The sequence below is a fragment of the Antrostomus carolinensis genome, unplaced genomic scaffold (assembly GCF_000700745.2).
Source record: "Antrostomus carolinensis isolate BGI_N321 unplaced genomic scaffold, ASM70074v2 scaffold15353, whole genome shotgun sequence".
NCBI lineage: Eukaryota > Metazoa > Chordata > Aves > Caprimulgiformes > Caprimulgidae > Antrostomus > Antrostomus carolinensis.
In genome coordinates, this window is record NW_010305961.1 from 2,976 (window position 1) to 17,532 (window position 14,557).

General features: G+C 36.2%; 1 protein-coding gene across 1 annotated transcript in view; it reads left to right on the plus strand.

Moving 5' to 3' along the window:
- Positions 1–315: 315 nt before the first annotated feature.
- EPS15L1 (epidermal growth factor receptor pathway substrate 15 like 1) overlaps positions 316–14,557 on the plus strand; it is a gene marked incomplete at its 5' end in the record, with an annotated part of 36,840 nt that continues 22,598 nt past the window's right edge. Inside the window, 18 exon segments of the mRNA XM_010164960.2 lie at positions 316–428; positions 885–903; positions 1,805–1,846; positions 2,078–2,167; positions 2,514–2,561; positions 2,874–2,969; positions 3,576–3,638; positions 4,567–4,692; positions 6,255–6,314; positions 6,651–6,887; positions 7,480–7,637; positions 7,945–8,101; positions 8,683–8,745; positions 10,231–10,316; positions 10,718–10,790; positions 11,297–11,458; positions 12,316–12,513; positions 12,787–12,951. Of these exon segments, the coding sequence (XP_010163262.2) occupies positions 316–428; positions 885–903; positions 1,805–1,846; positions 2,078–2,167; positions 2,514–2,561; positions 2,874–2,969; positions 3,576–3,638; positions 4,567–4,692; positions 6,255–6,314; positions 6,651–6,887; positions 7,480–7,637; positions 7,945–8,101; positions 8,683–8,745; positions 10,231–10,316; positions 10,718–10,790; positions 11,297–11,458; positions 12,316–12,513; positions 12,787–12,951 (1,956 nt within the window).

Below are 14,557 nucleotides of genomic sequence, written 5' to 3' on the forward strand. Positions count from 1 at the left end.
GATCATTCAGTACTGCTGCTGGAGTGGTTTGCTCTGTATCTTGGTATGAATCCCATCTCTGCATGCTCAAGGATACTCACCAAATTAGTTCAAATTAGGAGCTTGTAGTTAGCTTCTCTGAGCTTTCTGATAAACGAGGTATATGGTTTGGTGATAGTTGGCTAAAACATGCTAGATTTTATTCAGAGTTGGACAGACTATTTCTTACATCTTTTCTCTGAATGATGTGTTTTCTACAAGCACTGTGTTCCTGTCCATGCTGATTGTTTACAAGCCACCAAAAAGATGAGTCAGATTTATGAGTTGTGGTTGTAGCTTTCTTCTGAACTCCTGTCCAGCTCCTGGAAGAGCAAGAGCTTCTGGAGTGTACTGATGGAGAATGCCGTGGCTCATTTTGTTGATGGATATAAATGAAGTACATTTAAGATGTTTAGGAAGCTCTTCTGAAAATCCATGATCCAAGCCAAGTAGAACAGTTGATCTTGAAAGAGCTTGGTGTTTGCTTGCTTTTGATTAATAGGGATTAGTTATTTTGGATAGCTCCTTAAATTAAGATTTGATGTGTTTAGTAAAATTACAGGAAGATTCTCTTTGTGTAAAATAAAATTTCATGCTCTTCATGAGTCTTTTCTTTCATCGTATTTCTGTCTCCCTTCCCCTCAGTGTAGGCAGAACATCCGGAAATCCATGTGGATGACAAGGAAGAGGGTAGTGTTTGGGAGGTGACATACCAGTGATCAGAGTTATAATCACTCGTCAGATGTCTGACTGGTGTCCTGTAGGTGGAGAGCAGTTGTCCCAAGCAGGCTTTGGGATGTTTCAACATCTCTGAGTCTCAGTCATTAAACTGCCTTTATTGGGTTGTTTTGTTGTTTGGTTTTTAGGGCTTTTGGCTGCTCGAAGGTGTGACTTGTTTGAGACTGGACTGTAACGTTTTTGCTCTTGGTGTTGAGGCTGGAGAACGGTGTGGAGGTAGAACCTGCACGTGGCTAGAACTTGTGTGGCTATTGTAGGAGGCAAGTGCAAAGATGGGTGTTGGGGCTTCTACCTCTTTTGGAGTTTCAGCTCCTATTTGCTTGGAATGTCAGTGAGAGGAACGAGGAATCTGCCTGTTTAGTATTCTGAAAAGGCAGGGCCTACCTTTGTGTCTGCTGCTTTTGTGTAACGTGGTGACAACACCAAGTTGAAATCCTCAATCAACCTCGTCAGGGAATTGTGACATTTGTTAATTAACCATTCATGCTAAATTATTTTTTTTTACTCTGTTTCAGTTTAGCATCCTAGTCCTGAAAATGCACAAACACAGGCTTATTTGATGCCAGGGCTCTGTCTGTGCGGGTATATAATTACCTGCTGAAAATATTCCATCAGTATATATACAGTGCAGGAGGCAGTCAAGTCAGTGTTATGTTGAAAACTCTGCCTTTGATATCAGTGGTTCTCAAACTGTGATCTGAAATACCTTGGCAATTAGTTCAAAGCTGTTCTATAAAACCTTATTATCATGTGGTGTTGTTAATTAAAAGTGCAAGTATAAGTATGAATGCTGGTGAATAAGAGGTTTTAAGAGGTGACAGCAGTCTGTTGGCTGCAAGTTTTGGGGGATCACTGTTATCCACACTTAGATTTCAAGTATCCAGTTTGGAACACAGCAAATTAACATACTATTTTATATTTCTTTATATACTTCTATTATAGAAGTAATACACAAAGTACTATACACTTTTTTTCCTGTCAGTCCCTGGTGGACTATCTGTGATTGCAGTCCATTCTTTGTTTTCTTAATGTCTCTCTTATTTTTCAGTTTTCTACTGGGAATCCATTATATGAAACTTATTACAAACAGGTAGGTTATTTTTAAAAAATAACTAAAAATAAAGTGCAGTTTCCTCTTCCCCAAGATTTCCCTCTCTTTGCTTTCCCCATTGCAGTGCTAAACTTCTGTAAATTCTCTCTCCTGAGTGGTAATGCATGCTTGTGTAACTCCTTTTGACCTAGAGACAAGAGATGTTTCATTTCTTATCTCCACTTTCATGACAGACATGCTCCAATTAAATGTGATTTTTTTATCTTTCAGGTAGATCCAACATACACGGGGAGAGTTGGGGCAAGTGAAGCTGCACTGTTTCTTAAAAAATCTGGTCTCTCTGATATTATCCTTGGCAAAGTAAGTTGAAAGAGTTAGATAATGCAGTAATTCTTTGTACACATGCTTAACTGTAGCTAACATTGAGCAGAAGGAATTTGCAAAAAGGAATTCAGTGGAATGCAAATCAGATCCTTTGAACATTAGGTTAACCACAGATTAGTAATAGCTCCAAGGTATTGTTCTGAGTTTCATAGGAATCTAAAAGGAGAAAAATTGTCTTTTGTGTAACACATTTGAGAATTAAATCACATTGTATGTCATAACTTGAAAGCGGCACAGTTCAAGAAGGCATACAGTATGAACTGTTGAGCTGAGTTAAGTTTTATTTTAAAATCACGATGGCTTTTATTGTGTATCTCCACAGATATGGGATTTGGCTGACCCAGAGGGTAAAGGATACTTGGATAAACAGGTAAATGAAATGTGCCTGTAGACATCTTAGGTTACCTTCCACAGATTAACCTTGTTACAAGAAAACTCTGATATGCATAGTAGTTATCCTTAGCTTTCTTTTTTTTAACTTTGTGTTTACAAGATAATAATCTTCAAAAGCAGTGGGGTGGTTGGCACTATACAGTTAACTGAATGGGTCTTTATGTCTGTTGTTTCAATACTTTTCTCAGTTGCACGTGTATGGTGTTAGTAAAAATGATAAATGGGCTATTGGAGACAGTGGTTTAGACTGGTTGCTTCTTTTTTTTAATAAAAACACTATCGTTTGTAGGGTTTCTATGTCGCATTGCGCCTTGTAGCATGTGCACAGAATGGCCATGAAGTTAACCTGAGCAGTCTGAACTTGACTGTGCCACCTCCTAAATTTGTAAGTAATATATACCTAAATGTGTGTGTGCGTTGTATGAGAACTAAGGATTCAGTTGGAACACTGGAATAATCTTCTGTTTTATAAGAGGCTGCTGTCAGACTGTTCCTTTAGACAACTGCAGTCATGGCTGCAGTGGTCTTCCTGGGTAATATGTACCAGCCCCTTCCTGGACTGCAAAACTGATGCAAGTTTAACTCCAGTCAGCTTGTTCAGGAAGCTGATGTGACTAAACTCTAAATTTATGAAAAAGGGAACAGAAGGAAAAAAAATAAAAGATTATTTTTGGGCTCTGTCAACAGGATTGTGTAGTAAAGGATTTGACTGCAGCTTTACCTGCAGTAGCTGCTGTGGAACCTCCTTTAGCTTGTCTTAGTTCTGTGTTTGGGTACCTAATGTGCCTGATGCCCTTATCAAAGTTCTGTAATCTTATAAATCAGTATGAGTTATTATTTAATTTGGGTACGTGTGCAGCCTTTTTTTCAGTGTAGTTAAGCTTCATGTCTGTAACCATCTCTTAAAGCAATTTGTATGGATTAGAGACAGAAGTGTGTGGGGGCGTTTTTTTATTTATATACATATAAATAAAAAATTCTTTAATTTTAGCATGACTCTAGCAGTCCTTTGCTGGTCACACCTCCTTCATCAGAGACTCACTGGGCTGTTAGGGTAAGTGTAAAAGAAAACATATTCCATCCATTCTTTAAAAGTCATTATTTTCCTTGTCTGTAAATTTCTCAGTGAGAAATTTACAGACATCAAATGTATTTCCCATTCCAGAAGTCCTCCTTGTCTAATGACAGACTTGTGCACAATAGAAAATATTGAGCTATAGTTTTATATTTGTAATAAGTATTAAACAAGCCTTTGACAACCCCTGGTGTGATGTTTTTAACACACAATGAATTTTAATCTTCTGCCTGGATTTCTTCCAGAATCCTAATAGTAGGCACTTTCATGTTTATATAAATGAACCCCGCTGAGAACAGCAAAGCATTTCACCAAATCAGTCCTGAAGTATCAATTTAAAGCTTGATGAGTTCATATGTTTTAATTATTATTCAGTGATACACACAATATATATCATTGGAAAAAAGTAACTTTTGATACATACATGGGAACATTTGTATTTAGTTGATTTCCAAATGCAAATCTCCAAAAGGCAGAAGTCTAATAAAATAACTCCTAATGCTGATTTTATTTTTTTTTAATTATTATTTTGTACTTTAAAGTGGGAAGCAAATTATTTGGGAAGAATAGTTTTTAGTTATACAGAGTTTGTCAAAACTGGTTTAAAATGTGGTCAGTAGTGTTTTAATGGAATGCATTGTCCTTTTAGAACACCACAGAAACACATCTTCTACACTACATGTTAAAATCTATTAGCTATCATAACTTTAGCTTTGAAATTAGGCTGCTAAATCTAGCTCCATGGGGTTTACATTTAAATACAGCATGGTGGCACTTGCAAGAAAGTTTGGAAATTTAAAATGAATGTATTACTGTACTGACCAGTCTTAATTTCTTGCAAGATCTCATTTTCAACACTCACACAGGCACACTTTTTTACTTATTCAGGCTATTTCTTACCAACTAGGTGGAAGAAAAAGCAAAGTTTGATGGTATTTTTGAAAGCCTTTTGCCAGTAAATGGTTTACTTTCAGGAGACAAAGTAAAACCAGTACTGATGAATTCAAAGCTACCTCTTGATATCCTAGGAAGGGTAAGTACGCTGTTTAGATTTAGCTCTTCTCTATTTAGCTTCTCATAGTTGCAACATTAAATATTTAAATGTAACTTATCAACATAGTCAGGTTTTGGCTGAGATTTTAGATCAAGTGCAGACTGTAAAGCAAGAACATTAAGTAGGCTCTGAAGTCTTCCACTAAGAAATAAGAATAATAGTAGTAATTTGGGCCCTGGAGTACATTGACTTCATTATCTCTGTATTCATTTTAAGAGCTGGAAATTTTAATTTTGGTTGTTTAAAACCAAGAAAAAGCTTTCCTAAACTATAATAGCTTTTATAACTTTATATTCCACTGTTTTGTCATTTTTCCAAGTTCAAGCTATTAGACATACCATTAAATCTATCCACTGTTTGTACAAGAGAACACTTTAAAACATCCTAGTTTATTGTAGCTGTCAAATTGTCAAGTATTTTATTTCATGTATATTTATAATTGTCTCTGAAATCTGAGTTTAGTGCATCCATTGCATATTTGCAAAGGAAGCAAACCTTTTAAGTATTTTTCTACTTCCATTTAAAATGTGTTCTCTAATGTTTTGCATATTGATATGACTGAGAATTAATACATTCATGTAAGAGCTGTATTTGCATTATGTACTCTCATCTCTTCAGGAAGAACTGCCTCTCTCTGTATTATCCTCAGAATCTAAGTGTACCTTGGTTTAATTCTGTACTTGAATATTGTGAAGTACTCAGGCTTGGAAGGCTTTGTATTTTATCTTGTTATTGTCACGATAGAAATTCAGGAAGCTTTTTCCTATTCCAGAAAAGTTTGCAGACAAGATAGGGGGCTGAGGAAATGGGCAGAGGAGAGAAATCAACTAGCTTAAGTTTGTACAGGGATCCAGTGGTGAAACTGTCAGTAGGTTCAGATGATTGAGCCTCAGTCTTAGCTTTCTGTCCACTCTACTGTCTCCAAGTTACATTGATGATTAAACATTGTTAGTTGATGGCTGAGTATTTGAGTATGCAAAGTTTTGTATCCTTCTAAATCTCTTGCAAGTTTCGTTGACTGTACTTGACCTAGTAGTGAACTAAAGTTGATAGATGCTTAAATTTTCTCCTATAGAAAATTCTAGTGGATGGACATATTTTTTTTTGACTAAAAATGAAGACTAGACATTTAGGAATGGAATGCAAATTAGAAATATATTTAATTTTCTAAAATACTTTTAACTTTCTTGTAAGACAGATTTAGACAATCTGCTAGAACACACCCTCTGGGCAATTCTGAAAACCACTTCTGGATGTTTTTACTCAACTTGACTCTTCAGTTGCAACATAGAAAGATTAAAAACTTGCCTGTGTTTGATCCAGAAATTGTTAGAGCCAATGTTGAATCCACATTACTGGAAAACTCTAATCCAGTCTGTTTCATCAGAGAATGTTTAACGAGGTCTAATATAACTAAAATGATCTTCACAAAAATCTACTGGGCGTCTTTAGAGAGCAGGCTTAATATGATGATGATTAATATCAAAAGCACAAAAGGTAACTTGTTCTCTAAATCATTGTTTTTATCATAATTGCTGCAGGTCTGGGATCTCAGTGATATTGATAAAGATGGTCACCTGGACAAGGATGAATTTGCTGTGGTAGGTTGCTTTAAATTCTCAATTCACGATGTGTCTGCTAGAGCAAACTGCTCAATTTTTTCTCAAGAGCTTTGCAACTTTCTCTGCTACAGTCAACTGTTCTAATCTAAATTGTTCACGTGGAGCTATTAAATGATCTTTCAAATCCATTTGCTGACTCTTGCCTGTGTCATCAAGATTATAAGCTTTTTGGAATTACATTTGAAATTATCTCCTCTCGTTTACATCTCTAATCTTACTGTCTTTGTTTTACTAATATGTAAATGACTGACACTGGAAAATCTTGTCGCTTTTTCTTCTAGTTGTTAATGTTATCTGACCTTTTTGCCTTCGCAGGCAATGCATTTGGTTTACAGAGCTCTTGAGAAAGAGCCAGTTCCTTCACTATTACCCCCTTCTCTCATACCACCTTCTAAAAGAAAGAAGACACCTGTCTTTCCTGGTGCAGTTCCTGTTCTCCCTGCAAGTCCTCCACCAAAAGATAGCCTCCGTTCTACACCATCTCATGGTAGTGTCAACAGTCTGAACAGCACGGGGAGTTTGTCACCCAAGCACAGCATCAAACAAACACAGGTACAATTTTGGTTTTGTTTTTCCTCCTCCCCTTTTTTTTTTTTGTATCAGTAAACTGCAGGAAAAAATAAAACTGCTTTTGATTTCTACCTCACCTGAGCATTTTTCTGAAAATATGTTTGTTGTTCAGTGATTTGGGTAGAGGGAATGAAATGAGAATGGTTAAGACTTGGAAGAACAGAAAAAGAGGAAGTGATTTTTAGTCAGAGTGACTGTGAGGTGGCACATCTTATGGGGAATTTTCCCTTTTCATAGAAAGTGAAACCATAGAAAGGTTTTATTCATATCTCTGCTTTAATAGTGAAGAAATCATTAATCTACCTTCTCAAGCTCCTGTGTCATTAGCATGAGGAGTTAGTATGCCTAGTTGCATCCCTATTTCCAAAGAATGAACACTTTTCAACTGATGAGTAGCTGTTTATCAGTATTTATAATTCAGATGAAAAGCATTAAGCTAAAACATTAATGGGAAAAGGGGAAATACCTATTTACCAATCAGATTTGATTGGGCAAGATGTTCAATGTCCTACATACTCAGTGTGGTGATGAAGACTGTTTATCTTATTTTGAAATATAAAACTTTGTTTTACAGCCATCTGTGAATTGGGTAGTACCAATGTCTGAAAAAGCACGATACGATGAAATCTTCTTAAAAACAGACACAGACATGGATGGTTTTGTGAGTGGCCAAGAAGTAAAGGACATTTTTATGCATTCAGGTCTGTCTCAGAATCTCCTAGCACATATATGGTAAGAATTCTGCCATACTACAGTATGTGGGCTATATGGAAAAACAAGGGAGAAATAAATACTCACTTTGCTTTTCAATCTGTGAATTGTGATTGTTTTTTGAAGTTCTGGTGCTCTAAATATTTTCTGAGAGTAACTGTTCTATTCAGTTAAATATGTCTAATAAAATACTGCTCTGTGTATGGAACTCTTTCACTAGAATAAGCAAGCTGTGATGAGGCTGAATCAAAAGAAAATTACATGTGTATTGTGTGGTAGAGGAGAAATAAGCTTTTCTTGTTTATAAGTATGATCTATTTTTTACCAGGGCTTTGGCAGACACAAGACAGATGGGAAAGCTAAGCAAAGATCAGTTTGCACTAGCAATGTATCTCATTCAACAGAAGGTCAGTAAAGGGATTGATCCTCCACAAGTGTTGTCCCCAGATATGATCCCTCCCACAGAGAGGAACACTCCCATACAGGTAGGTCATTGATTATTTGTAGATACTACTGAACTTCTGTGCTTTGAAAGTGATGGGCTTTGAGTATAATAATGCTGAGAAAAGTCTAGCAGGAAAAATACTCCTTTGTCATAGAGAAGGGATTTTTTGGTTTTTGTTCTTTTTCACTTCAAGGAACTGTTAAAAGCTGGTTTAGTGGCCTGTCCCTGACTGGTCAGTACCAGATTCCTCCCATGAGAACGTACAATTTTCTAATGGCTAAATGAAGAGTGATGACTTCCTAGTTTCTGGGGATTGGTGATTGATTCATCCATTGCAGCATGACAGTCCGTAGTTCCCATATCCATTCCTGTTAATACCGTTTCACTGGAGCATCTAATCTTTTCTTTTTCTTTGTTCCTTTCCTCAATAATATTTCTGAAACTTAAATGAATAAATACTTCTGTCATGTCAATACGTTCATCTTTTCTATAAATTATATCATATTTTCCTTTCTTTTTTTGACTTCCCCTAACCAGAGAGCTTTTGAGCCTCTAACTATATCTTAATTGTTGCTGTTGCTCTGGTCCTTTTAAGGTTTTTCCTATATCCTTTTTCTATAGACTCTGTCAGGTTACTTGACCCCAGTAGGAACTGAGATCTCAGCACTAACAGAAATGCGTCGTGTGAGTAATTGTAATGTCCAAAAGAATGCAAATTCCTTTATGTATGCTACTTGTAACTTTAAAAAAGTATTCATTTCTACACCTTCTCCTGTCTCTTTGCTCTTGTGTTCTGTGACGCTTGCTCTTGGCATGATGATAATGTCACAGTAGTGTGAAGTTACCAGTATTGGCTGTTGAGCCAGTGATACTGCTTCCTTCAACAATTTGAGATGCATTGGTCTGTCAAGAAGTTCTTTGACAGGCAACTTCCCATTATTTTCAGTTCATTGGATCTTTTTTTCATCTGCTGCAGTTTTAGCTGAATATAACATGACATGAACTGTGTGTTACTGTGAACACAGCAGATTAGTTTTCGGTTCATGTGGAACAATGAACTGTGTTATCCTAAACAACACAGCAGCTCATTTTAACTTATTTCATAATCAAATTGGGTAACACCTTATTATGATCCTGTACAGCATACAGGACAGGTCTCTCAGCAAATCTGTATCTAGTCTGAAGATATAAAAGTGGTATTAGAAGCTTTTGATCTATTAGCTTGAAGAATATTGAAGAATTAGTCTGGATTGTTGTTATCCAAATAAAATGCTCATCTAAAAATGAGGACTTAATTAACTTATTTAAACTGGATATCCATTTATTGTTTCCCCAAGAAATGTCACGTTTTACTATGCTATCTGTTTGTGGTTTGTTGGTTGGATTGTTGGGGGTTTTTTAATATTGAATAGAGGCAAACTTGCTGTGGATATCACAGCAATCTCAAAGTGAGCAGAGTAAGAAAACTGTACATACTTCTTTTTAAAATGCTGTTAAAAAATGGTAGGTCTTCTGATTTGTCGTACTAGCAGTGAGTTCAGTGTTGCAGTTTCTGCTCAGTTGCAGTGCTTTGCTTCAAAGAACTAACAATCCTTTGTATAATAATGACAAGTTTACTACCAAATACTGAGATTCTTTCTTAATAACTTCTAATAACAATTTTCTTGCCTAAAAGGCGAGGGATACCTTCTGCATCTTCCCTGATCTACACTTGAAGAGCTGTAGAAATAACCTGCACTGCAGGAGATTGGGTATAATGGCAGAAATGGGCATTAATTTGTGGCTGGCCTTAGGAAGCCTGAATTTACAATCTAATTTCATTAAGTTCCCTGGAAGCTTTGCTATTTACTGTAGCAGAGCTGAGTTTTTAGGTTTTGAATTTTAATTCTACCACTGCCTGCAGTTTATTCATTGGCATGGTGCATGTCTTAACTGCTGTGTATTTTGACTATCCCATCTGTTCAAGGGGCATAGAGGAAATTCTCCTGCCTCACAGGTGGAATTGTGTGGCATGCTCAGTGGTTGTTTCATAATAATTTTATGTCTCCCATAGAATTTTGCAAATGCATATAATGAGGATTGCATCACGCCTTTGTCCTCCTCAACCTTTGTAAAGGAAGATCTTCTGTTACAACTTCACATTTTAATGGACTGTTTCATTCTTAACAGGATAGTTCAAGTTCTGTTGGATCAGGAGAATTTACAGGGGTGAAGGAACTGGATGATATCAGTCAAGAAATTGCACAGCTGCAGAGGTAACAGTTGTGGAATATTACCAGAAAATCCTGAAGTAGGAGAACCAATTAAGTATATAGTCCTGTTGTGTTTATTATTTCTGTTTTAGTCAGTTTGTCATTGCTTGTCACTGAAGTTGGTGGCAAATCTCCCACTGCTACCCTACAGTTAGCCAAGTATGTAAAGCCAGCCTGGATTCTACCAGGTGACTTCAGAAGATTAATTATGGAAACAGATAGTATTTTTTGAAGAATAATTTTTATGTGTACACCTTTACTCCTTTAAAGAATATGTGGGGATATGAGCTGGCATTTTTGCCTGTGTGGTGTTTCCAGAATACTATTTTTAATTGTTTTTTGTGTACATGTGTGTGTTGTATTATTTAACTAATCATGAATACATGTGCTTGTTTATCTTACAGAGAAAAATATTCACTAGAGCAGGACATTAGGGAAAAGGAAGAATCAATCAGACAGAAAACCAATGAAGTTCAGGTAAAAACTCTATTAGTTTTCATTTTAATCTAAAATAATATACAGGGAATTAAGTATTCTTTCTTCTGTCTTCCCTTATGTTGCTTTTGGGCAAGTCTTTCCTCCTTTTACAGGATTTTCCTGTAACTTACAGAAAGATCTTTATTGTCATGTTCTCCATTAATTTTTTTCTGATGCTGTTTAATAGAAATAGAAGATAATACGTGAACAGTTTGAAATGTTGTTTTGGGGTTTTTTTTTGTTAGTGCTTGACTAACTGTAATGTAGGAAATCATTGTATTGGCTTTTGATAAACAGGATAGCTCAATTACATGTGCTCTGTGTGACAGTCTCTTTCCATCTTGTGGCACTGATTTGTTCTAGATGTCTTATACCAGTTCCTGCAGAAACAAAACGTATGCATGCAGGGAGTAGCCTAAATGACGTAGAAAATCTTTTTGCTAGCCTGTTTGTCTGGGATTGATAAATTCCTAAATGTAAGTTATAAACTGTGGAATTTTCCTCAGGAACTACAAAATGATTTAGATAGGGAGACAAGTAACTTGCAAGAGCTAGAGGCTCAGAAACAAGATGCCCAAGACCGCCTGGATGAAATGGACCAGCAGAAAGCCAAACTGAAAGATATGCTGAATGATGTAAGGCAGAAATGCCAGGAAGAAACACAGGTGGTGAGTGTATGTTAATTCTGGACATGCTTAAGAGTATTGTGTCTCTTGTTGAAGGAAATTCTATTTATTTAATGAATAAGCTTGCTTTGTTTATTCATTTTTTACCATAAATAGCAATTTCCCCACAAATACTGAAGTCCAAGAAAGGGTTTTGCTAACCTCAATACCTTTCATAATGGTCATAAGTGAGGGGTTGAACCTGATGATCTCCAGGAGTGCCTTTCTACATAGATTGTTATTGCTCTGTGTATATATGAAACATTTATTTGACCTAAGAGGGTAGTTGAGAAGCATTATTCCTGACCCACGAGACAGTCCATGGGCAGTGGTGCGTATTTTGATCACTGTGAACCCCTTCTGAGTTGAAGGTGGGCTTTAAGGTGCATACAATTGCCAATAGAGCCAGCATGTTACCTTAATGTAGAAACTTAGTGTGTAGGGTCATGTAAGAAAGTATATAAGGAGAGTCATATGCAACTGTGTTATTTTAAATCTTATCAGAATTAAAAATCAACTTTATAATACTTGATAAATGTTTGAATGGAAAAGGAGGCAAGTTCTGAAAATTACAAGGTAATCATTTAAGGAACACCTTCTAGTTACCTTTATAGTTTGTGTGGTATTTCTGTCAATTAAAATCCTAATATATCTTGGTTTTACTGAATGTCCTGTGGGCTTTTATCAAGGATTTTGTTTAACGTAATAAGAAGTGTGCAGTTCTTCATATTAAGTTCTTGTTGTCTTCCTTAGCAGTCAGTAGGTTGCTTTACAACTTTCTATTACTTATTATAAATATAGAATTTAGTAAGTTACATCTATTTCAAATTGTGCTCTGAATTTGTAACATTTTGTTTCAGATTTCGTCACTAAAAATGCAGATCCAATCTCAGGAATCAGATTTAAAATCGCAGGAAGATGACCTTAATAGAGCAAAAGCAGAGCTGAATCGCCTCCAGCAAGAAGAGACTCAGCTGGAACAGAGTATCCAGGCTGGAAAAGTGCAGCTTGAAACAATAATCAAATCTTTAAAATCAACACAGGAAGAAATAAACCAGGTATTCACTGTAGTTTATACAACTTCCTTTTTACTTCTTGAAATGCTGAGAGTTGAACATCAACTATTATATTTCAGAAGAGATAAAGAAATACTGGTTCATGAAATAAGCCTTTTTGACTGGTGCTTAGTAGGTTAATTCCCAGTTTGAGTCAGGAAAGGTTTGGTTCTGGTGGGGGGAAAATGCAACTATTTTGCAACCGTGTTTAATAAGAATGTGAGAATTAAAGTGTCATTGAATGCATAACATCCTAAAGCATTTTTCACTGCTTAGGCAAGAAGTAAACTTTCTCAACTTCAAGAGAGTCATCAAGAAGTCAATAAGAGTATAGAAGAATATAACGAAGCTCTCAATGGGATCCACGGTGGTAGCCTGACGAATTTAGCAGACATAAGTGAAGGCCTTGGGCAGACGGAAAGAAACAATTATGGAGCTATGGTAAAAAAAAAAATTACTGTTGTTTAGTGTATTTTGCAATAATTAGGTTTGTGACTTGCACCTAATCTGAAATAGTTAAGGTGTTTGTTTAGGTGGCTTTTTGTATGTTAGCAAATACTGTGATCCCTGCAAGGTAGCCATCTCCAGTGCAAGGCAGGGCACAAAGGTTTTAATGCTGGTGGAAAACCTGATTTTTTAAACCTTGGTTTAGATCTTGTGCTAGGATTTGGGGCCTGTTTAACTATAACAGTGTGAATATGTAAACAAACTATAATTATGAAAACAAAAGGTCATGTTAGCCCTTGGTTTGTAACCTGTCACAGCTTTAGTCTCAGGAAGCAGGTAGGACTTTATTTCCAATTCAAGTGTTTTGGGGGTTTTTTGGCCAGTTCTCTGATTTACCAAGGTGACACCTTCACTTACTCTGAACTTCCCTTCCATAGGAAGCTATACAAATTTCTTCTTTGCAGTGAGCTATGTTTATTACATATTTCTGTAAAAAAACATATTCCTTTCCCAAAATACATAGATTGTTCTCTTCTGTTTAAACAATTCCAGCATCATTTATCTCATTTATTATGGTTATACTTTTAATCAGTATTTTTACCAATTCATAAGGTCCTTCAGGTTCTTAGAGATTTTCCCAGTCAATTTCTTTTGGGTCTCTATTGTTGATTTGGTTATTTAATAAATTACTCTAAATCACAAGATTTTTCATTTTTTTAAACCTATTTCTTTACTTTAAAAATAAAAGTTGCATACTGCTTGATTCTGCTTGCACATCTACTTGGTGCTTCCTCCTTAGGGAAGTATTTTCTAGAATCCTTGTAAGCACAGTATTTACTATGGGTTTAGTATGAAGTTAAATATATATCATGTATAGTGTAGTAATAAATATTCAGCAGGCATGCTACCTTTATGCCCTGCTTTGCACTTTCTCTGTAAAAACAAAATGCTTGAAAGAAGAAAAGTGTAGATTAAAAACAACATTACATTGAGAGACGTGGTCTGAAAATGCTTTAGTGCTTCGTTTCTGTGCTTGCTTGGCTTGCATAAACATTATATTTAATTTCCAGTGGAATCTTTCAGGTGTTTCTCTTATTTGCAAAACCTAAGAATCACTTACTGGAAGAAAACTCCAGTATATGTTCATACTAGATTTTTAAAACCATTGTGTCCCTTTCCTGTTTCTTAAGTCTTCCTTCCTCTTCCTCCTCTCCCCACCTCACTCCCTGCTCTTCTGAGAAGTATTAATTAAGACTTCTTCATTTATATCTTGTAAAGGCATGAAAGAAATCCTGTATCTTTCTTGTGTTGGAGGCAGTGTAAGTGGGCAGTTGTTATTAGATATTTCTTACACTAGAGTTGAATGACTTTGATTGTCAGTGGAGCTCTGTTGTACAGGTGCCGCATGCACATACAGCTGCTGTGGCAAGGACTGGTTTCATCAAAGAGACCCAAACCAGACAAAAGACAGAGCTATGAGATATAAAACCTCTTCATCACGTTTGTTTGTAACTTTAGAATCACAGAATGGTGGGGGTTGGAAGGGACCTCAGGAGATCACCCAGTCCAACCCCCCTGCCAAAGCAGGTTCCCTACAACA